The 23,319-nt window shown below is 43.5% G+C and overlaps 1 protein-coding gene across 1 annotated transcript; it reads right to left on the reverse strand.

Moving 5' to 3' along the window:
• Window positions 1–1,177: 1,177 nt before the first annotated feature.
• ABHD11 (abhydrolase domain containing 11) lies at window positions 1,178–13,803 on the reverse strand. Its single transcript, XM_018561234.1, has 6 exons — window positions 13,682–13,803; window positions 10,961–11,096; window positions 9,472–9,645; window positions 5,259–5,429; window positions 2,317–2,498; window positions 1,178–1,350 (listed from the first exon to the last, which is right to left on the reverse strand). The coding sequence occupies exons 1-6, from the start codon at window positions 13,801–13,803 to the stop codon at window positions 1,197–1,199; spliced, it is 939 nt and encodes a 312-aa protein (XP_018416736.1). The 3' UTR covers window positions 1,178–1,196.
• Window positions 13,804–23,319: the final 9,516 nt, after the last annotated feature.

Raw genomic sequence — 23,319 nt, forward strand, 5'->3', positions numbered from 1 at the left:
TCCACCAGTGACAACCAAGAAAATGTTGTATAACAGTGGAAATATCTCCTCAATGCACCACTGGAGAGGACTAGAAACACACCAGATGTAGAATCATTTTATATAGTGTCATAACATTTACATGAGTGCCTGCTTCTGACGCAATAATGAGCACTCAACACACAAGGATAGAGATAATTTGACTATAGAATTTCATGATTTTTGAATCTTGATTGAATTTTATGGAAAAGACACCACATGTATTACCAGCCTCATATAGCATACCCAGACCCAACAGTATGAGGTTTTTATTTTTTTTATAAAACTTGATTTAATTATTCATATAATACAATATAAATAAAACTAAAGATCAAACTAATCAAAAAGGAATAGAGTGAATGAGGCAGTTGAAATTTCAGAGATGTGTTTGAAAACAATAAAAATGTAAATGTATCTTATTGTCTATTGCTCTCTTCTGCTTGGAGGATTACAGGTAGAAAAAAAAAGTCTGTGTAAATCTAAAGACATTGAGACTGCAGTTCAAAGTAGAACTCAACTCAAAAGTAAAGATTTCCTATGCAGTGCCTGTAATTACTGTCTGGAATGCCTCCTGAAAAATAGCAGTGCAACTGCCTGGTATGCACGTGTCCCTACAGCCTCCTAGCTTTATATCTGCGGTGTGAGAGCTAAGGTACTGCTGCCACTGAATGCTAGTCTTATGAGATTTGGTGATATAACTACTGCGCTGCTCTGTGTTCTCCTTGCTGGAGGCTCTGACATTGGAAAAAAAAAACAGATGGCTGTCTCTGAAGACACAGTGGAGAACAAGGCATATTAAGCAAGTAATGGGAATAAGATCTGGTACAGGGATATCACAGGCAAAACTAGTGACTAATTATTTGCCATACGCATGCCTTTTTTTGGCACGGCTTCTAGAGTTCAGTTACACTAAATTTAAATATGACAATAAGTTAAACTATCTAATACACAACAATGACAGTTTGTAAACAATCAAATACTGCTATACAGTCTTTTCACCTTGATGCTGTATTACTCTCTACAGTAAGTGTATATGGGTGACAGGGGATGGATTTCTTAGGCTACCGCTTAGGCTTCACTGGGCAGAACCAGATGCAGGCGTAGGTGGTCTTCAGCTGCCCATATACACCTACCCTTAGAGTCACTGTGGAGATGCCTCTAGAGTTGCACTTAGGAGATCATGTTTGGCTTGGTGTCATTTCTTGTACAAAGGTGCAGATAGAGTTGATGAAGTCCTGTGTCCGCTCTGCATGTACCCAGTGTCCTGCCCCTTCAATATACTCAATATTTGCACATGGGAAAAGTCTTTCTATTTCAGGGTAATTTTCAGAGCTGTTCAAAGTAAAAAAAAAAAAAAAAAAAAAGGCTTGTTTTTTTTACAGACTTTACAGAACATTATAGAGTGTAAAATAAGAAAGGAAACCAGAACAGTGAACAGGTACATGGAGAAACATTTCTTCACCCAGCTTAGATATTGTACTTGTTAAGATATATGCCTATTAGTGCCAATCAGATTTAACCAGACAGTGTAAGAAAGCAAGAAGTGCAAAATGCTATAACCCAGAGAGACCAATCAACACTCTCGTTACTGACGTCACACGTATACTATACAAAATGGATTCTGGTTTGTTGCTATGGGCACCACATGTATTACTTAAAGCTTACCTTTACATGCTATTTCTAATCATCTCTGATTTATTAGCAGTGTCAAAAAAACAAAACACACAACACTTTTACAAAGCTGATATATAATGCAGATATTAAATGGGATGGATCGCACAGGAACCCTATGACATGCACTGGGAAAGATTCACTGTTATAGCCAAACTGTTTATCAATAAGCTCCTAGAGTTAGGTAAATATAATGAGAATTCTAATATAAAAAGAGAACAAACAGAGGTGGGCACGTCCCACACAATGATCAGTATGTATAAGTTGTTGTTCGCTTAGACAGCCGATACTTTTCAGTCTCGAGACCATGTTTAAAGCATATATCTGATTATAGGTATACATAGACGTAGCATTAATCCATGTGATATGGATCTCTATACTGTTCTATGAGACCGCTTATGTTTCAAATGTTAATATTTGTGCTGTAATAAGTTCTCTATGCTCGGTACTCATGTATCTATCTGTTAAAAAAAAGAGAACAAACCGCATTGCTACTATAGAAAGGTATTCAATACAATGTGGATTAAAGATCTTAATTGTATTGCCTCATTTTTTACAGTACAAACAAAAGGAGTCGTGTTGTTAAAAGGGAAGCCAATGAATTTGTAAAGCTGATTGGGCTCTTACCTGATATAAGGAGAGTTAGCCCCTCCCAGAAACAGTACGGGCCCAGGGTAAGGCTCCTGGAAGTCAGGGAAGTGAAACAGATCTTGCAGATGGTTTGCAATAGCCTCCAGATTCACTCTCCACTTGAAATTCTCATTCTCCTGCACCAAGTTTGTGAGGAGAAATTGACGTACTGATGCTTCCTGCATTTAATGCAATACAAATTAAAACCTGAAAAAGATTTAACCTACAACCATTCTATAAATCTCTTCTGGTTATAACAAAAACATACCTATAAACAACATATAAGAACTATGTTTTCCATTCAATTTAAAGGGTTAGTTCACCTTAAAAAAACAAACAAACACTCTATCATGTCACTATACAGAACACCATCAATCTAAGCAAATCAGATTTTAAAATGATGCCTCTCTTCTGCTAACATACCTGTAGGCTGTTTTTGCAATGCCGGAATCCTGCCGGAAAAACGGCAAATTGTTTTTATGGCTTCGTCTAGTCTTCTTACTAGGATGGACCAGCTGTTAGGATGACCATACAGGATGGAGAACCGTCCTTTCTCCAAGGGCCGCACATGTGCAGTGTGCTCTCTGTCATAGCCAATGAGCTCATCTGATCCATCAGCAGGGAGAAGCGCACTATGTGTGTGCAGCGCTTTAGACATTGAAAGCGCTTCCTCCTGTAGCACTAGGAGGCGCTCATCCTGACGGCTGGTCCGTCTCAGTAAAACCACTTGCAGTTTTTCCGGCAGGCTTCTGTCATACAAAAACAGTCCACATGCCTGTTATCAGAAGAGAAGCATAATATAAAAAAAATCTATTACCTTGTGAACTAACTTTTAAGGCTGAAAACACGAGCATGGAGATGAAGCATTTAATGGCCACTTCTGAAATGAAAGCCCTATATATTATTAGGAACTCTCTACACCAGGGGTAGCAAACCTCCGGCCCTCCAGCTGTGGTGAAACTACAAATCCCATAATGCATCTCTCTCCGGGAGTCATGTCTGTGAGAATCTTGCAATGCCTCATGGGATTTGTAGTTGCACCACAGCTGGAGGGCCAGAGGTTTGCTACCCCAGCTCTACACTGATAACTGAAGCGAATTTGTATTATACTTGTCAATGTGATCTGCTTAAAAGTACATATTCTGATCAATGGAGTTAAACTGTAACTCCAACCTCTTAACAAAAATAATGAATACTTTCATACTGTATATACCTCCACAAGTCTGTCCAGTAGTCTGCATCTCTCATATCACCAGACTATTAAATTTCCAAAGATAATGTAGATCCTCAAATCATCTCTTAATTGGTGCTGACGCTGTCCTTCCTTCTGGAGGTGGCTGCCTTTGTTCCCCAATGGTGTTGTAAAGTAGTCATTGCTCCAAGCTCACTCCTGTAATGGACTACAATCTCACGTTTAGTTTACTCATTTGTATTGAGATTATAGTCCATCACGGGAGTGAGTACTTTACAACACACACAGGGACCATGGGGGAAAAAAAAAAAGTAGCCACCCTCCAGAAGGAAGGACAGTGTCAGCACCAATTCAGAGATGATTTGAGGATCTACAGCTGAGTGATACACAAATAAGATACATTTTTGTTAATAGTTAAGGTACTTGAATGTATTTTTAAGATTTAACTCCTGAGTTTAGTGTCCCTTTAAGTATTAATGGACCCTTATAGATTTATTCAGAAAACTCCAAAGTGTAAAACTATGCCAACTTGACTTATACTTTACACTTCATAACATAAAATCAAACTTTTTTTTCTTAGTTCTGGAGTATCTGACATTTCTTAAGCCTCCATCTAATTTTCCACTGGACTCCTCCAGTTCAGAACATGAGCTGCTGCTTGTTCTCGTTGTCCATGCGGGACATCACCACTCACTTGAACACAGCATACCACTATATCCACCACCAGCAGTGGGTTTTTACAAACTCTGATGTGTAAGGTTTCACATCACAACTGCTTTGCAACTTCTCCCAAATTCAAAATGTAATCATTTAATTCATATTATACAATTATAATAGCAAAAGTAATCGATTTAATAGTGGGGCTCTTAAAAGAGGAATTAAAATCAGCTTACAAAAAAATGAGTGAAGAAAAAAAAAAAAGTTGTGAAGCTGTAACATTTAACGACTGCTTTCCTTTGGAAACACCATCAGACTGCGAGTTGTACAGCGTATTTATTTTATTACCATTATTACAGGTATTTATATAGCGCTGACAATTTTACACAGCGCTTTTACATATTGCACACATACATCAGTCCCTGCCTTCAAGGAGCTCACATATGAGGGCCAATTTAGACAGGAGCCAATTAACCTTGCAGCATGTCTTTGGAGTGTGGGAGGGAACCAAACTACCCAGAGGAAACCCACACCAGCACAGAGAGAACATCCAAACTCCTTGCAGATAGTGTACTGCCCGGGATTCAAAATATTGATCTAATGCTGGGCACACACCTTACAACCATCGCAAGACTTTTGTCTTGCGATGTTTGTAAGGTTCTAAAAAAAACCGTACGATCTGCCTATCTTGCATAGGCAGATCGTACTTGCGATGATCGCAAGCCACGCTCCGAGGGGCGGGCTTCCGATGACCGCAATGGCGAACGGGCAGTGTACGGCTGTTATCGTACGGACATGCCACAAACCCGCCGAACGTCGTACGATGCTCGGCGGGTTTTCGAACATGTCCGTAAGTTCAAAGTCGTGCGACCTTACAGTAGTAGAGGTCGCACGGCTTCCACACACCTTACGATAAATCGTACGATCGCGGGATTTCCCGCGATTATCGTAAGGTGTGTGGGGACCTTAAGGCAGAACTACTAACTACTACGCCACTGTGCTTCCCTATTTTATACAGTATGTAACACCAGGGTCATTTATCCATTAGCAGAATTATGGAAAAAAAAGAAGGAAGAAGAAATTTCCCTACCTCTACTGTGGCACGAAGTTGGTTTTCTGCCAGTCTTCGAGCTGTTGACTTTGGCATCTTCCCTTCCAAATGTATATTCTGCATTGCTTTAATGAACCGGGGAAAACCAGACTGGGGTGTTGTGGGAGAAGGACTAATGTCCACTGATACCAATCCCTCCACCAGTTGTGGCTGAGGAATAGAAAACAACAGAGAATGGTTGGATATGCATATAATCTCATAACTGCCAACTATTGTATTTGTTTTATGTAACATGTCTTTTAAGGTCTCCATTGACACCACATGTTGTACTATTCAAAATACAGTACATCTATGCCTAAATGTTAACTCAAAGTGGACCTGTGGAAGTGCATGTATCTCAAGAAACGTGTAAAATGTAATAATTGCAAGTATTATTTAACTTTCAAAGGAATCACAGTCCTCTCCCTGACAATGCCATCACATGCATTTTTTTAATAGACACACAAATTATGTTCTGGGTTGTTCTAGCATTTTCTCCACAAATGTGTTATTACTTAGCTCTAAGTAGATCTAAACACTAAATCGGGATAACATTTAGTTACTTTAGTGTATTAAAAAATTACCATATGTTTTTTCATAAAATACTGTTTTCACCGTGTTTTCATCTCAGTGTTGAAGTTCTAATCTACTTGTTGCCTACATGTACTCATTCCAGCATTGGTTGCACATCATTGCTCTGCAGTTGCTTCCTGATAGTGACAACAGTGGACCATGCCTGAGCAGTGTGTCAGCACGACTGCTTGTAGTCTCCATTCAAGGTAAATGTGACATGGTGGCAATGTAGGAATGCAACTGGAAAACCATTGTCACCTTATAACAGGAAATGTCTGAACAAATAACGTCATAGTAGGATAACTAGGTATCACTCTAAAAAAAGCTGCATGTTTAAAAGGATTCAAAAACAACCTGGAAGACAACATTAACTTGTTAAAGCTTCTGAGATTTTACTGACTTGGTTTAGATCTATTTGAACATTTGCATTTAGGACTACTTGGAAATGCAATACGAGTTTACGGCTAGTTCACCAAATGGCGTCTTCATCTTTATCTATAAAAAGTCAATTAAGGCCACTGGACTTGCTGTATTTTTCTTCAACACGTTTCGCTGGTCATCCAACTAGCTTTCTCAATTCAGAAATGGATGACCAGCGAAAGAAAAATACAGCAAGTCCAGTTGCTTTGATTTATTTTTTACAGATATACCATGACCTGGATGAATGAGAACCTTCAGACGTCTTCATCTTTGTTAGGTACATATATACAGTAAACGGTTAGACATATGCCTAGACTAGATTGTAACCTCTAATGAGGAGGTCCCTCCTAACCCTATTGCACTGAAACTGTATTGTAACTGTATTGCCTTGTCCCATTTTGTAAAGCACTGCGCAAACTGTGGGTGCTATATAAATCTTGCATTATTATAATAATAAATGATTATTATTATTATTAATTTAACTGCTGCATGGAGGTTATTAGATGAAAAAATCCCAAAACAGAAATGGTAACTAACCAAGAAGCTCCCATTAGGTAAAAAAGGCTACCATAGCATAACTTAAATATATCAACACTCTTCCTAGCAGAGTTCTTCTTCCCTCTACACACTAGAGTAGTAATTAGTGAAACAGTCTCCCATTATGTAATCCAAAATGACCAACAATGTTGTGCCAATTTTAGGTTCTTAAAGGGCAACGATAATGGTTCTGAGTCAATGATATGTACAGTTTTATATGCAGATTTTATATCTGATTTTGTAACAAATAAAAAAAAAAAAAAAGATACAGAAATACAGTACAGAGTGTAGGGTGAGAGGGGAGGAGTCACTACTCATTCACACGTGTGTACATGTGTAAAATGTTAGCTTGAGCAATTGAGCTCTGTAAAACAGCAGAGGAGATACAGGAAAACATGCAACTGAGCCCAAGGGCCTGTTCACACCATCTCCAGATCAGATTGGTTTTTTTTATCTGCACCAAAAAAGGCATACACAGTAGTTCCAATGGTTTTAAATGCGGCTAGTTCACACCACTGCGTTCAGTTCCAAAGCTTTTAAAAAAAAGTACAACATGCTGCACTTTTTCTGCATCAAAAACATGCATACAAATGTTATTGAAAATGTATTTTTTAGTCCTGATCACTGATACATAAAAGGAAATACTGTATTAACAAAACGACTATACATGTCCCTTTAACGTTCTGTCTTGTGGCAATGTGACCATGTGGCAATTAATGATCACCTAAAGAAAAACTGTACTTTTACTATAGTTACCCTTTAAATGCAGCACTTTCCTCCCCCCCAGCATCTACTCCTTGCTTTGGGAGGGGGCCATGCATTTAAAGGGTAACTGTACTAAAAGAGGCAGAGCCAGCTGTCAATCAGCCAGCGGGCTGGATCCCGATCGCTATATGCTGAGTTTTGGGTCACAGAAGGACATTAGTACATGTCCTCCTGTGACCCTAAAAAGTTGTGCCATAGTTCTCAAATACTAAGAGGGGGATTTATCAAAACTGGAGCAGAGAAAATCTGGAGCAGCTGTGCATGGCAACCAATCAGCTTCTCGCTTTCATTTTCAAATCTTAAGTGAACAAACTGAACAGAGAAGTCAATTGGTTGCCATGGGTGACTGCTCCAGATTTTGTCTGCTCCAGTTTTGATTAATTGCCCCCTAAGTGTTAAGCTGGCCATACACCAATAGATTTTTGATCGGAAGTTTTTAATTGCTGCCAAGGACCCTTGTTCGATTCTAGCTCAAATAGCCCATCACCAATGCCGATTTTGATAATCGTTCGTTAGCAATACTAACACACCGAATTTCATAGATCGACAGAACGGATTTTCGTTTGCACATGTGCAGTGTTCTTGCTGCATTTTTTTGCCTATGAAAACGCCACTAATGCATTGCTTTTCGTATGATTAGAAAAATGTTTTCCAGCCTGACCGAGGAAATTCAGCCAGGAGCACAGTAATTAAAATCGGTGGTGTCCCATCAACTGATCGATTATCATTCGTGGATGATTTCCGAACTACATCAGTGTATGGGCATCTTGAGGTATTTATTTACTGTAACAAAATTAATGCAAATAAATGATTGGTTAGTAAGCATAGAAACATACTGGTAATTGATCCCAAATACTGCTCACCCTAATACTCTAATCTACAAAACGACTGGATAGCAGGGCTCAAAATTTCAAGTCCTGAGCTGCTAGCAAGGCCTTAACAGTTACTCGCCACCAGTTGCCCCACCTTACCCCTACCCTGCCACGGCCTTAACTCCGCCAGGTCAGCGGTGTGATGCACAGTACAGAAGTCAGTGATGCAATGCCGAATACAGAGGCCAGCTGTAATGTAACGCACAGTACAGAGGCCAGTAATGTAACGCACAGTGCAGAGGTCAGCGTGACGGGCAGTGCAGAGGTCAGCGTGACGGGCAGTGCAGAGGTCAGCGTGACGGGCAGTGCAGAGGTCAGCAATTTTCCCCTTGCATAACCTCCTGGCTGGGCCAACAGTGTCTCTGCAGTCTTCCTCCCAGCCTGGCAGCCGAGGTGCGCGGAGGAAGCTGCAGAAGACAACGGAACTGAATGTCATCAAGGGGGTGCGCCGCCGGCGGGACTAGGGATGGGACACTACCGCCGCGGCGATCGTTAGCTTCTGTTCTCTCTTCTCCTCCTCGGCCGCTCTGTAGCTGCAGCGGCCAAGGAGAAGAGAAGTGAGCAATCGCCGCGGCGGTAGTGTCTCATCCCTGGTCGCACACCCTCGATGACATTCCACTCGCCCCCACGCAATTTTCACTCGCCAATTGGGAGGGGGCGTGTGGAAATTTCGAGGCCTGGTTAGAAAGCTCATGTCTTTGGAAGAATTTGTAATGCATTGTGACAATTGTATGTATTGGATGTATAGGGAAAACGACTATTTTCTTCTTCACCGTTGTTTTCTTCATGGGAAGTTAATGGAACACATTTGGTTCATGGTCAACATGAACGAATCCTAAGTAACTGAAAAGAAAAGTAAAACATTGCACTGCATGCACACATTAAACAGAACTGGTTAAAGTAGATTGAATTGAAATAAGGACTCAGTCATTGTTGGAATAAAGCACAACACAGATTATTAGAACTGATGCAACTGATGTCATGTAAGATTTCTAGCAATACTCTAGAATCTGCAGACAAGAGAACAAAGACAAATCACAGCTTACTTCCTGCAGTGCCAACGTCATGGCAGTCTTGCCTCCCATACTATGACCTATTAGAACACATCTAGGTATTTCAAGTTGCTGCAGGAGCTGCCGCACGTCGGCACTCATTGCATGGTAGGTGATGACATCACTATGAGGACTGCTACCATGATTACGGGCATCTAATGCCAAAACCTGAAAGACATAAGAAACAACACAACAACATGAGCACCATAACACATGTATGTACGGGATATTTTATAACTCTCCACATAGACATGAGGCGTCTGTTACTCAGTCACTATCGTTAGTATGAACAATTGTCAATATTTCCCTACACCGACCAATCAGGTTTACTCATGTGCTGGAAAAGAACAATTGGAATCTAAAAATCTGAATTGGACTGGTGGCTGTGAGGAAAAAATGGCTGTTTTTAAAGCAGAACTCCAGGGAACATTATTATTAACCCTTGCAGTAGGGCTACCCCTGCATTGCAAGAATTAAACTACATTTTGATGTAGGGAGGAAAATAACAAAGCTAAACTCACCCACTCCTCTGAGCCGGCTGTGTCTCCTCCTCTTCTGCAGCAATGGAATGTTCCTCTGCTCCCTTATGTCCTATACACAGTATATAGAACGTTATGATTTAGAGGACCATTACAGAGGGGGTGCTCCAGGCACCATTCTAAAAGGTGGCAATACACTGTACAACCAACGCAAGACCTTAGTCTTGCGATGGTTGTAAAGGGATTAAAAAAAAAGGTACAATCTGCCTATCTTGGACAGGCAGATCGCACTCTCGATCATCGCAAGCCTGCCCCCCTGAGGGGCGGGCTTCCGATGACCGCAATGCTGAACGGGCAGTGTGCGCGTGCGCACACCGGCCCGTTCGGCATTTGTCTTCCGAGCACCGTTCTAACCAGCCGAGAATCGTACGATTCCCGGCTGGTTTTCGAACATGCTGGTTCGACGGAAGACGTGCGACCGTACAGTAGAAACGGTCGCACGTCTCCGTTCACACTGCTCGATTCTCGTACGATCGCGGGATTTCCCGCGATTCTCGTACGAGAATCGAGCAGTGTATGGGCACCTTAAGAGCAAGTAGGCTCAGGTTATTATAACTATTTCCCTCCCTAGACCACAACGAGCAGTTAACCCTTGCAGTGCAGGGCTAGTCCCGCTGCAAAGGTTACTAATAATGTTCCCTGGAGTTTTTGCCTTAACACATATGTACTAACAATGACCTTCTCTTTTTGTGGTCCCAGACACAGGCAGGTTACCTACAGATCACCACCACTCTATGTTATGGAGAGTGTAGAAAATACTGGTCCTCCAAATGCGCATCTTAGAATGAAAGACACAGACCCCCCATCCCCCCTTGACATGAACCCTAATACTTCCCCAAACTGAAATTTTCTATGATATCCTACAACATTTCTTCTTTTCATTTTCCAACAGTTTTTGGCTACAATTAACAACCATGTAAAACTCTAACGCGGGGTGCACTTACTTTTCTGCCAGTCTTGCGCACCAAGACTTTGGAGATAGACTGAAAGTTGGACTTACTACCAAATAATCCATGAAGTAAAACTAGAGGCGGTGCAGGTGTCCGGCCTTCATACAGGTCGTATGATAAGGTAACAACTCTGTAAGATAGAACACATTTGTGATGTAGATGAGTGCGCTCAAGCAAGGATACTACTTATAAGAATTTCACAGACCTGGCAGTGGAAACACAGATGAGTTTATGGCACCATCTTCTAAAGTATAATATAGTAAAAGGCAGCTAAACACCTATGGACCAACCATAAGAACATGCACGCTTGATGATCTATACATTCAGGTCTATGTTTAGCTGATACAACTTAGTTGAAGAGTCGTGATATACCTTTCTATTAAACCATCCGGGATGCAAGCAAAACACATTTAGCAGTGGCGTTAACGATGTTAGGCCCCTTTCACACAGGCAGTCCCATCGGTTCCACCTGTCCGTTGTTAAGCAGACGCGATCAGATGCCCAATGTAAGTCTATGAGCAGCCAGGTCTAAATGGAGAGGCGTCCGTTTACCCCTGACTCTGGCCAGGTTCGGAAAAAACAAACAGATCACTGTTCCGTTTTGCCGGACCTGATCTTACCAGATCGGGGGTAATCTGATGTAAATGGACACATGTCCGTTTACATTCGATTCCAAATAGACCATGGGTTCGCAATCCACAGTTGAGGGGGATCGCCAGAGCCTTGTGCTGTGCTAGGTGAGAGGCTCCTCAGCCTCCTCCTAGTGCAGCAGTGTCAGTTGGCCGGGGAGGATCAAAGAGGGGAGCGGGCGGGAGTGTCGGTGATCAGTGACTGCGAGGAGAGCCCACACTGACCACCACATAGCCCGCCCTGGCAGCAATGACTGAGAGAGAGCCCACACTGGCTACCTGAAAGCCTGCACAGATACTAGTATTGGTGCATCCTTAAATTTTACTGTTGGGAGTAGGGTTTCCACCTGTCCAGGATTGAACCGGACAGTCCGGGTTTTGAATGCCGTATCCGGGTTTCATGGAAACTGAATCCTGGACACAAGATGTCAGGCACACAGGGGCAACCAAAATTAAGATAGGGGCTACTGGACCCCCACTGAAAATAGTCTCAACTGTGATATTTACATATGAATGGGTGGCACTATTTACATAAGAATAAGCCATGTTCAGGTTTTGCTTGAAAAAAAAAAAGGTGGCAACCCTAGTTGGGGGTCACCACAACTTGGTAAATGTTATCAAGGGGTCCTGGCTCTAGAAAGGTTGAGAACCACTGCCATAGGCCGACATAGGGTCTGATCATTTCAGGTTTTTCCTCCATCACAAGATGGAGGAAAAAAAACTGGATGGACACAGATGTCACAGCAGTGGCATCCGATCCGTACCGCTCCGATCATGTCAAAGGGGCCCTAATCTATAACCTGCTACTCATTAAAAAAAACAAAACCTAATTGTTTAGCCAATAATTCACAGGAAAGATCTTCAGCTGGTCCATAGGGGGGAAAATTGAATTTCCCACTGTGGAATGTTCACGCTGAAGATTATTAACCGCTGGAACGCAGACAGGATGCAGTCATTGGTGATGAACTCTCAATTCAACAATGTCCAGTGCTAGGAGACGTGGATGAGCCAAGGCCTTATCCCTCACCCCAATGACAATCCCCAAGAATTGTAATATTTAATTACCTTCACTGTTGTCCCAAATATAAGACCACTGAGGAAGCATGAGCCACAAAGCACTTTTGAATTGGTTGTTGCCAGTGTGGACTGACCGTTAAAGCAAACTGGACTATGCTTTATAAGGCCTCATTCACATTGCCAATGCAGCAGATTACATTTGTTTCATAAACTGCTCCACGAGACTCACATGAACAGCTGTGGTCTGGAAACGCTATACAAAGCGATGGCGGCTGTCTGCACACGCTCGCATGTCAATGGACATTCTGTGATCACCTGCAGACGGTCTTCCATGAACACAAGCAGTTTGCGCCCAGGGTCGATCGTCAGTGGATACTCGCAGCACGTCCAATGAAATGCAAGCAGCCGCAGGCACGGTCAGTGGTCATTCTGTATAGTGCTTCTCGTCCACAGTTGTTTGCATAAGTCTCAGGGAGCAATTCGTAAGATTCATCCAATCGGTCCATTCCAAGCGTGTATGGGACCTAAAGGCGGTTACCTTCCTCTGGATCAACAGCAGGTTGAGGGTTCTAATGAGGAAGGTTGTCGTTTATTCTTGTCTGGTTAAACTTTATGGACATGTGTCGTTTTTCAACCTCTGTAACCATATAACTGGGTCAGGACTATAAAGGAATTCCCTATTTTGCCTTTGCTCTCAATTCATAAAGCAGCTCTAATTGGGCATATATACCAATGCAGACTTTGGGGTGTATTTACTAAAACCCCTGTGCATAGTGACCAATCAGCTTCTAGATTTCATTGTCAAAGCCTAAATGAACAAGATGAAGAGAGATGCCGATTGGTTACTATGCACAACTCCAGTTTTCATGACTTACCCCAATGTCTTCCCTGATTATGTATTATAGATAAACAGTCAGCACACGTGACCCAGAGCTGCACTTATCTGCCCCCCTGACACTATCCCCCATAAAGGTGACACAGGCACGAAGGTCTTTGTTACCCAGCACCTGCGGACTGAAGCCGGGAATCACGCACAATGGCGTCACACACGACGTAATCACGCACTTACCCGCCATGGTTGCCACGGCGTGTCACATGGCGAGGCGTAGCAGAAACCCGAAGGGAGGCTGTAGTTATGTCCCTCAGAGTCCGGCAGTGTCGAGCCAATACAGAACAGAAGCAGAGCGCCATTATGTACCCAGAACCGGCGCCTGATTCAGGCTAGGCAACGGAGAGCAACGGCGCACCTAAAGAAATCAGAAGCTGAAGGGGCGGGGCTAAGCGAGCGTCATGTGATCTTGCATGCCCTAGGCGGCCGAAGCCATATATACTACTGGCAAATAGCGTAGAATTCAACTCAGCAGTGTCACCATGAGCCGAGCGTGTTTGTATATGTATTCTCAGTGTCATTCAAGAGCAGGAACAAGATTATTTAGTTATTTGTAGGAGAGTATACATTTCTCCTTAGCTTGGGCCCTCTGCAAAAAGAGTATACATTGCATCGTGCCTTGTGGTACCCTACGGTAGACAGACCATTCATATCAATAGGCTGCTTACCGCAGCCAAATTGCGCTTTTTGTATTAAAATGCATCGTACCACATCACATGGCAAACATCCCAATCTGCAAAGACTAATTTCAGGGAGGTGCCCCCCCCCGCCCTGAGGATTGAGAGGGGGGTTGGGTGGATATTAACATGCAGCTGATATCCACCCCTACTCGAGTTAAATCTTAAAAATAAAGTACATTCAAGTACCTTAACTATAAACAATACTGGACCTTTTTTGTGCATCACTTGGCTGTAGATCCTCAAATCATCTCTGAATTGGTGCCAACACTGTCCTTCCTTGTGGAGGGTGGCTACTTTTGTTCCCTTTGTGTATTGTAAAGTAGCCTTCGCTCCAAGCTCGCTCCTGTGATGGACTACAATCTCATGTTTAGTTTACTAATTTATATTGACATTGTAGTCCATCACTAGAGTGAGCTTGGGGCGGTGTCTACTTTACAACACACACAGGAATCATGGGGAGCAAAAGTAGCCACCCTCCAGAAGGAAGGACAGTGTCAGCACCAATTCAGAGATGATTTGAGGATCTACAGCCGAGTGATGTACTAATAAGATAAATTTTTGTTAATAGTAAGGTAAGGTACTTGAATGCATTTTTAAGATTTAACTCCTGAGTTTAGTGTTACTTAAGGCCTCATACACACAGGGCTATTATACATGGATGGGGATGCCTGTGGACTCTTGAGGCAGGAATTCCATATTCTGTGTGTCCATTCATAGGCAGCCACTGTGCCAATTCAGGTGGCTGCATCTGTCCACAGGTAATCGTTCCATGTACGATAACGCGCACAGCCACAGACAGATGTGGCTAGCCAGTGCTGCAGAACTGCGCAGTTGTACATAATAGTCCTGTGTGCATGGAGCCTTAATCTCCCAAAGTGAAGGGAACTACACTCTTAAACAGGAGTTCCCATTGAAAGACTTCCCCTCATCTTTTGTTCTAGAATTCCCATCACTATCACGTTTCAGTGATACTGATCACCAGTACAATAGAGGGATGAATCCTCTCCTACTTAGACACAGACAGCAATAACATCTGGTCGGAGGGTCTAAGCATGCAATAACATTTTCTAACAACAATGCACACATCATTGGACCATTAGCCTACATTCATACTAGGTGCGATTGGATGCACTTATATGCATTTAAAATGATTTTCTAAACACATATTAAAGGAGAACAATGGGGTTAGGGCTTTTCCCCATAGTTCTCCTTAGGGTAACGGGAGGACACAAACTAGCGTTCTCCCGTCACCCTAAGCTCAGTATACCGCGAGCCACCGCTCGCGATATACTGAGACGCCGCAGCTGAAGCGGATCCCGACAACTATGTCTGGATCCGCCTAGCTGCGTGAGTGACAGCTGGCTCTGCCTATCTAGAGGCGAGCTGTACCCTCCTCCGTCCGTTCCGCCAGTCAGTGCCGGAGGATCGGAGGGGGGAATCCAGCCCCTCCCCTGTCACGGCAGAGAGCCGTGACAGGATAGAGAGGTGAGAGAACCCCGGTATGTGTTCGCTCACCTCCAGATCCGACCTGTGACAGTCTCATTGTCACAGGTCGGCTAGAACTATGAGGATGAGTGAAAAACACTCACCTCATAGTTCTCCTTTAACCCCTTCGTGACTGACGACGTACAGTGTACGTCGCCAGCATCGGGGCTGTTTAAACAGACTCCTGGCGACTTTTGCCGCCAGGAGTCTGTTTAAACTTGTAGAGCCAACTGTCGGCTTTACAACAGAAGCGATACTGGCGACTTACCTGTCGCCAGATCGCTTCTGTGTCCCGAAGAAAGGGCCGCCCCCCCCGCCCCGGACACCGCCACCGTGCTTCCCGGGCTCAGTTGCCCCTCCTACGGGCCCGGGACCGGCGTCCTTGGTGTCCGCGGGGAGCTGGGGAGGAGGTCGACGAACTTCCGTTCATCGATCCCCTCCCCGTTCTATGGGACCGGGAGCGATGCAGATTGCATCACTTCCGGTCCCTGGGCTGTCAGTTCTGGGCTCCTGCAGCCCAGCTTTAAGCTATTGAAGTGCGATCTGCACTTCAATAGCTTATTTGCAGTTTAAAGGTGACACTGGGGGTCTTTTGGACCCCCAGCATCACCTTAAAGAGTACCTGTCACCACCATCTGCTATCACATGGGGGGGGCTTGTAAGCCCACCCATGTGATAGCAGTCAAAGAAAAGTAAAACAACCAAAAAAAAACTGTTTTTAAAATTAAAATCAAAGTAAATAAATCTAATAATAATAATTAAAAAAAATTAAAAGTCCCCGGCCCGCGCGAGCATGCGCGTCGCCACGTAAACACGCGTCGGGTGCGCCTACGTATTTAAAAAATGGGTATTTTGTTGTGTTTTGGGGCATTTAATTAAATTTATCACTAAATTTTGGGGTTTAATAAGGAGTTGCGCTAATATTGCGCAACATAAAAATTAGCAACTACCACCATTATATTGTATAGGGTCTTGGAATTCAGAAAATATATAATGTTGGGGGGTTTTAAGTAATTTCCAGGCCTAAAATGTGGAATATAACATGGGTGCAAAAAATGAAAAAAAGGCTTCAGTCATGAAGGGGTTAATGCATCTAATGAATTCCAATGCATCTATTCACTTTGCATTTAGATGCTTTTATCTGCAGTCATTTTAGCTGCGTTTTGAAAACATAGAAGTCAGGTGCGTTCAGGAATTTTTCTCATGTCTTCCATATGCTGCAAAATCGGTAGGTAGGGGAAGTAGCCTCACACACCTATATTACATACGCACTGCAAAAGTAACACAATGAGCAGTTTACAATGAAAGAAGATTGTCACACAGAGTGATGTTCTAAGATACTGAAATGGGAAGACATGGGATTAAAGTAGGGCTTAAATATGACATTTCCAAAATAAAAATAATACCTCCACCACTGGAAGAATTAGGTGCAGCCTTCCCTACTCGCCTTCCCTACTCTCCTGTTTGATAACATTATGTTTTTTTAATTAGTACCGTGTTTCCCCGAAAATAAGACACCGTCTTATATTTCCCCCCCCCCAAAAAACACACTAGGTCTTATTTTCGGTGTATGTCTTTTTTTTTTTTTAAGGCCTCATTCACACTGCCGCATGTATACGTGCGTATTGTACCATATGCAACATATGCAAATGAATGGCTCCATACACATAGCAGCGTATGGAGCCGTATATTTGCGTAGCGTATATATGCGCAAAAACGATGGAACAGAGATGCGTCCAGGCAGCGTATTTATGCGTATTTATGCGAATATACGCGCGTATATGCGTACAGCACATTAAAAATTCCGTTCCGAGTGATGCATTCTGGGATTGCATATAGTGCACGCATATACGCTCGTATTATACGCGCATATACGCTCGTATATAGACGCTCGTATATACGCAATATACAATTTTGCTTGCGTTGTGTGTGAATGAGGCCTTAATGTGCAACAAAATTAAAAAATACTGTCACAGTACCTGCAGGCTGCAGCTGTCCTGGAGCTCTCCTCTCTGATGCCATCCAGGGAACCACCTCGCCGCACGGACCTCCAGTCAGAAGTTCCCTCACCCTACCCTGACCTCACTCCGACCCCACTGGCCATGCCTGCTGGGAAATGTAGTTTTAGCGGCATCTCTTTATGTACCATAAAAGCCGAGGCAGACAGGTGTGTGTGTGGGGTGTGTGTGTGTGTGTGTGTGGGGGGAGGGGGGGGGAATATTACAGGAATCTCTTAAGATAGTGCTAGGTCTTACCTTCGGGGTAGGTCTTATTTTCGGGGAAACACGGTAGTACAGTAAACTATATTCTCCGAACAGCAGAGAGTGAATAGCATTCGGCTCACATTTGGCTTGCTCATTCTGTTCACTACCTCAGAGGCAGCGAACAGAATGAAAAGTGACAAAACTTGTCAGAAACCATGTTTGTGTTTTTTGTTCAATTAAAGGATTTTTTCTAAAGTGTTGTTCATTTATTTACTTTTCACTTAACTCTTTGGTGAATAAGTAGGGGTAACAACCACCCCTTACTCATTCACAAGGGGGGCAGCATCTGGGTGCCCCCTTTATGAAAGGGTTACCCAGATGCAGATAAGCCCCCCTGCCCATAGGCCCCCAAAACCACCGGGCCAGGGTTGTGGGGAAGAGGCTCTTGTCCTCATTGGCATGGAGACATGCACCCTCCTAATGCCGAGGGCATGTGGCCTGGTATGGTACAGTGGGGGGGTTTGATAAAATGACCATGAGCTTATAGCAAAAGGGAGAAAGCAACCGACGTAAGGGTTACTGAGCTGGCCAGCTGCAAGCAGTTGTGTTCTGCCTTGAGTCTTACATCAGTGGCAGGGAAAAGTATTAAGGGTCTGGTTTGAAATTTTAGGGGGACCCCATGGTTTTTTTTTCTTTTCATTTTTTGGGTGTTGGGGTACCTCTTAAAACTCCTACCAGATCTAGGAGTGCCTTCTAACATTCCTAATAGACCTAAAGGATCTGTTATGAATTGGCAGGGGACCCCACACAGGTTTTTTATCTTATCTTTTACAAACTTGCAGCAAGTCGGTCCAGTTCTGTGCCGAGCCGAAGCAGATGCGTTCAGCTCGGCTGTGTGCTTCGGCTGCCTTTGGCTGCTGTATGCACTATTGTGAATAGCATGTACAGCAGACCTTCAGTTCGGCTGAACCGAAAAGGTTCCTGCAGCCGAAGCGAGCCCAAGGATTAGCCAAGCATTCGGCTAAATCCTTCGGCAGCTTGGTGAATAACCCCCTAGGTTTCCCTAAATGTGGAAGACGATTCCCCCCCAAAAATGGTCAAAGCCGCAACAAAGGGACGGGTACGAGGCTAGCTCAGCTTGATTGAAGATCCAGCTGCTGACCGGAACTCCACAAGGCAAAATATTTAAAGGTAAGAGTGATTGATGATTGGCTGCTTGTTTCCCATCGGAATGTAAACTGTCAAACTCATCTGACGAGCTGACACTTTACCCAGCAACAGCTAAACAACACATGTTTACATGGAAACAGCCTAGGGGGGAACCTGAAACAGAGAACGTGAGAGCCAGGAAGGCTTAGATGACGTTAGCCAATTTAGACTGGAACAGAGTGTAGTGGGTCACAATACCATGGGGACCCTTCATAAATTGTGTGGCCCTAACATTCCTTGTTACATGGTGCAAATTCACAATAAACCACTAGATGTCACTGTCCACCTTAAGAACCACAATAAACAGTGAACACTATACACAGCATTTCACTAAGTTTAGGGCCTATATGTGGTCACATTCTTTTTAAAGCTATTAATCAGAATGCAGTGTTATTTTTATTGACTTAGCAGACAACGTGCAGAAGATATCTTTACTGTAATGGTACACAGTGCAGCCACAAGCAGATGACGCTATAAGTAAAGTAATGAGGTGTTGTGAAAACTTGCAGCACACTGAAACATTTCCATAATTATGTGTCTACCAATAAATTAATTCAGTATTTCCAAACATGACCTGACCTACTCCATTCTGACATAAACACTCTGACCCTATAAAAAATACTTAACATGCTTTAACTCCTTTGTGACCAGAGCGATGCCGGTTTGAGAGCTTTTGGTGATGTATACTATTATTAAAGGAGTTGTAAAGTCCCAGCATATACTATCCTGTGATAACATCAGCATTGTAATAGGAATACATACTAGAGATCTTTTTCATAATGCAATCAAAGCTTACATGAAAAAAATCCCTTTAATGTAGTGGGTGCTGCCTTATGTCTTGCCCATCACTTTCACCAACTTCCTGAATCCCCAGTGTGCTTTGCGTAACTTTGCCTGCTGCTTGATGTCATGCAATCTCGATTTCTCAAGACTACATATCTCCCCCAGCAAGCAATGGTGATGTTACATTGTTCAGATGGCAGGCTCTGTAAGAGTGCATGCTCACAGGTCTGAGTGAATTTGTGTCTGTGCATTGAGGAAGTACATCCTATGGGCATCTTCAATAATTAAGTTTAAAAACTTCTAAATTGATATGGGTATTAGGAGTAGGATAGAACCTATGGAATTTCAATATAGATATACATGTTTATTTTTAGTTCTTGACCATAGATACTCTTTAATATTATTTTACATGCTGGTCTGTCATGGCAAAGCACTGTTTTTGAAACATTAAAGGAGAACTATGTGGTGAGTGCTTTTCACTCACCTCATAGTTCTAGCTGACCTGTGATAATGAGACTGTCACAGGTCGGCTCAGTAGATTGGGAGGTGAGCGAACACATACCGGCGTTCGCTCACCTCTCGATCCTGTCACGGCTCTCTGCTGTGACAGGGGAGGGGCTGGATTCCCCGCTCCGATCTGCCAGCACTGACCGGCAGAACGGATGGGGGAGGGGGCGGGTACAGCTGGCTCTGCCTCTAGATAGGCAGAGCCAGCTGTCAGTCACGCAGCTGGGCGGATCCCGGCACAATTGTCGGGATCCGCTTCAGCTGCAGCGTCTCAGTATACCGCGAGCTGCAGCTCGCGGTATACTGAGCTGAGGGTGACGGGAGGAGGCTAGTTTGTGTCCTCCCGTTACCCTAAGGAGAACTATGGGGAAAAGCCTTAACCCCATAGTTCTCCTTTAAAAGCATGGATGGGGAAATGATTTGCATTACTGCCAGCCGCTGTCAAAATACCTGAAGTGAGCTTGCGAGCTCCGTTTGGCCGAGTATTTTCTAACCTGCTCCTTCAATCAGGTTGAGGGATGCTGGACAGAAGGGTGCCAACAGGAGCACCCACTGAGCGAATTTCAGCTGGTTCATCAAGAATCAGAAGAAATTTGCACCGTGTATACCCTACTTTTTAGGCTGTACACGAGTTACAGAGCAGTGGCTCAGTAAACAGATAAAGCTTTGCTGCCACAGAACTAGTATATGGCCCGATTCAGGGAATGACTGCTTCCATCAGAGCCCAATTGCAGAACTGCTTTACTCTGATAAAGGACCAATGATGTTAGCTCAAAAGACTTCTCTATATAAAGGAGCTGTTTTTAACATTTATGTGTACACTTATATACACACACACACACGTTTATCTCAAAGGAACGGATGGGGGAGGGGGCGGGTACAGCTGGCTCTGCCTCTAGATAGGCAGAGCCAGCTGTCAGTCACGCAGCTGGGCGGATCCCGGCACAATTGTCGGGATCCGCTTCAGCTGCAGCGCCTCAGTATACCGTGAGCAGCAGCTCGCGGTATACTGAGCCTAGGGTGACGGGAGGACGCTAGTTTGTGTCCTCTCGTTACCCTAAGGAGACCTATGGGGAAAAGCCTTAACCCCATAGTTCTCCTTTAAAGTCTAACAACAGTGTTCATCAACGGGGAGTAGATGTGTTTTGCTACAACAGTTTTACAATGACCACGACTCTTAGAAGCAGGTACAGCAAATTTACAGGGAACACCAATATGCTTGAAATAAGTGTAAGCTCTGGTGCAGGAATGGGTCACAGATTAGGGATCATTGATCTGGAATTCAGTTATTAGAGTTGGATAATTCTGCAGTCTTATTGTTTAGGGATAACTATTTGGCCCATTACATAGGGTCACACTTTTCCGCTGGGATTAGTTGCCATAACACACGTTGCATTAAGGCAGCCTATTCAAATAAATAAGCCAGCGATGCGCCCAAACGTCCAAGAAAAGGGACATGCACCATTTCTGGCACCTCACTACACGGTAGTGTGATACTGTGTTGTGTTGCACTGCAACACGTGCGTTGGAGCTGCAGCGTCTTGGTGTGTTGGGGTGTCATTCAAAATTAATGGCAATGTGCCCCAGCATAAAAATGTGAACCTAGTTTAAGGGCCCACTCATACAAGCGGCCATGTGCGGCACTATATTGTTCTATTGCAGCCATGTGTCGCAGTAATGTTTGCATTACCATGTACTTTATGTTAACACACACAGCGTTGCACATTAAATTTGTTAGTGCATTAACGCACAGCGCTGCAACGCACATCTGCAGACATCCCAACCTGCAAAACCTTATTTCAGGGAGGTGCCCTTCTCATTTCAGGGAGGTACCGTCTCTGTTTTTTTTATTTTGACAGCGGCCGTCGGCCACCTTCACAATAAAAAAAATAAACAGCAAGGGAATGAATAGCTAGGCTGCTATTGGTCATTTCAAATTGCAATAGCCAATAGTAGGCTTGCTCTTGTACCCACCCACTGCTGCTGTCAATCAGCAGAGTAGCACCTCAGGTCCACCTCTGCTGATTTACAAACTGCCGACATGATGCATTGAGGTACCGTTGAGAATGAATGGCACTGCATTGCGTCAACACATTTAAAGTGACACTAAACTCATGAGGTAAATCCTAAGAATGCATTCAAGTACCTTAACTATTAACAAAAATGTATCTTATTTGTATATCACTCAGCTGTAGACCCTCAAATCATCTCTGAATTCATGTTGACACTGTCCTTCCTTCTGGTGGGTGACTACTTTTGTTCCTCAAGTCCCCTGTGTGTGTTGTTAAGTAGGCACCGGTCCAAGCTCACTCGCGTGATGGACTATACTCTCAATACAAATCAGTAAACTAAACATGAGATTGCAGTCCATCATGGGAGTAAGCTTGGAGTGGTGACTACTTTACAATACACACAGGAATCATAGGGAACAAAAGTAGCCACCCTCCAGAAGGAAGGACAGTGTCAGCATAAATTCAGAGATGATTTGAGTTTAGTGTCACTTTAATGTTTGTATGGTGGTAAAGCAGGCAGTAATGTGTGTGTTATTGCAGTGCTATAGTGTGAATGAGCCCTAGGCCATGTGTTACTGTAACAACACCCATTACATGCATCGCCATTCATTTTGAACGGAACTCTAATACACTAAGGCAACTCATAAGTGATGCCGCACACTATAACACACCATAGTGCATTGCATTACAAATTTTGTGATATGTCTGTTTTTTGGGGCACTGGCAACCCATTGTTTTCAATGGACTGCCTTAACACATTGCACAGTAACATGTTAACAAGTTTAACCCCTTCGTGACGGGAGACGTACACTGTACGTCCAGCCACAAAGGGACCAAATGACTTGTCACGTACACTGTACGTGACGAGTTATTTGCTGCTTTAGAGGGCTGTTAATCGCTGAGAATCAGCTTTTAACATTCATTAATGGCTGCCCTTA

Source organism: Nanorana parkeri, unplaced genomic scaffold, assembly GCF_000935625.1.
Source record: "Nanorana parkeri isolate BGI_ZX_2015 unplaced genomic scaffold, ASM93562v1 scaffold509, whole genome shotgun sequence".
Classification (NCBI taxonomy): domain Eukaryota; kingdom Metazoa; phylum Chordata; class Amphibia; order Anura; family Dicroglossidae; genus Nanorana; species Nanorana parkeri.

Excerpts from the sequence above, each read along its gene's own strand:
- ABHD11 (XM_018561234.1), bottom strand. The coding sequence starts at position 13,803 with ATGGCGCTCTGCTTCTGTTCTGTATTGGCTCGACACTGCCGGACTCTG. Across the intron at positions 9,646-10,960 it reads TGCGCAAGACTGGCAGAAAA|GTTTTGGCATTAGATGCCCG; the intron begins GTAAGTGCACCC and ends TATGTCTTTCAG. Across the intron at positions 1,351-2,316 it reads GCTAACTCTCCTTATATCAG|CTCTGAAAATTACCCTGAAA; the intron begins GTAAGAGCCCAA and ends TACTTTGAACAG.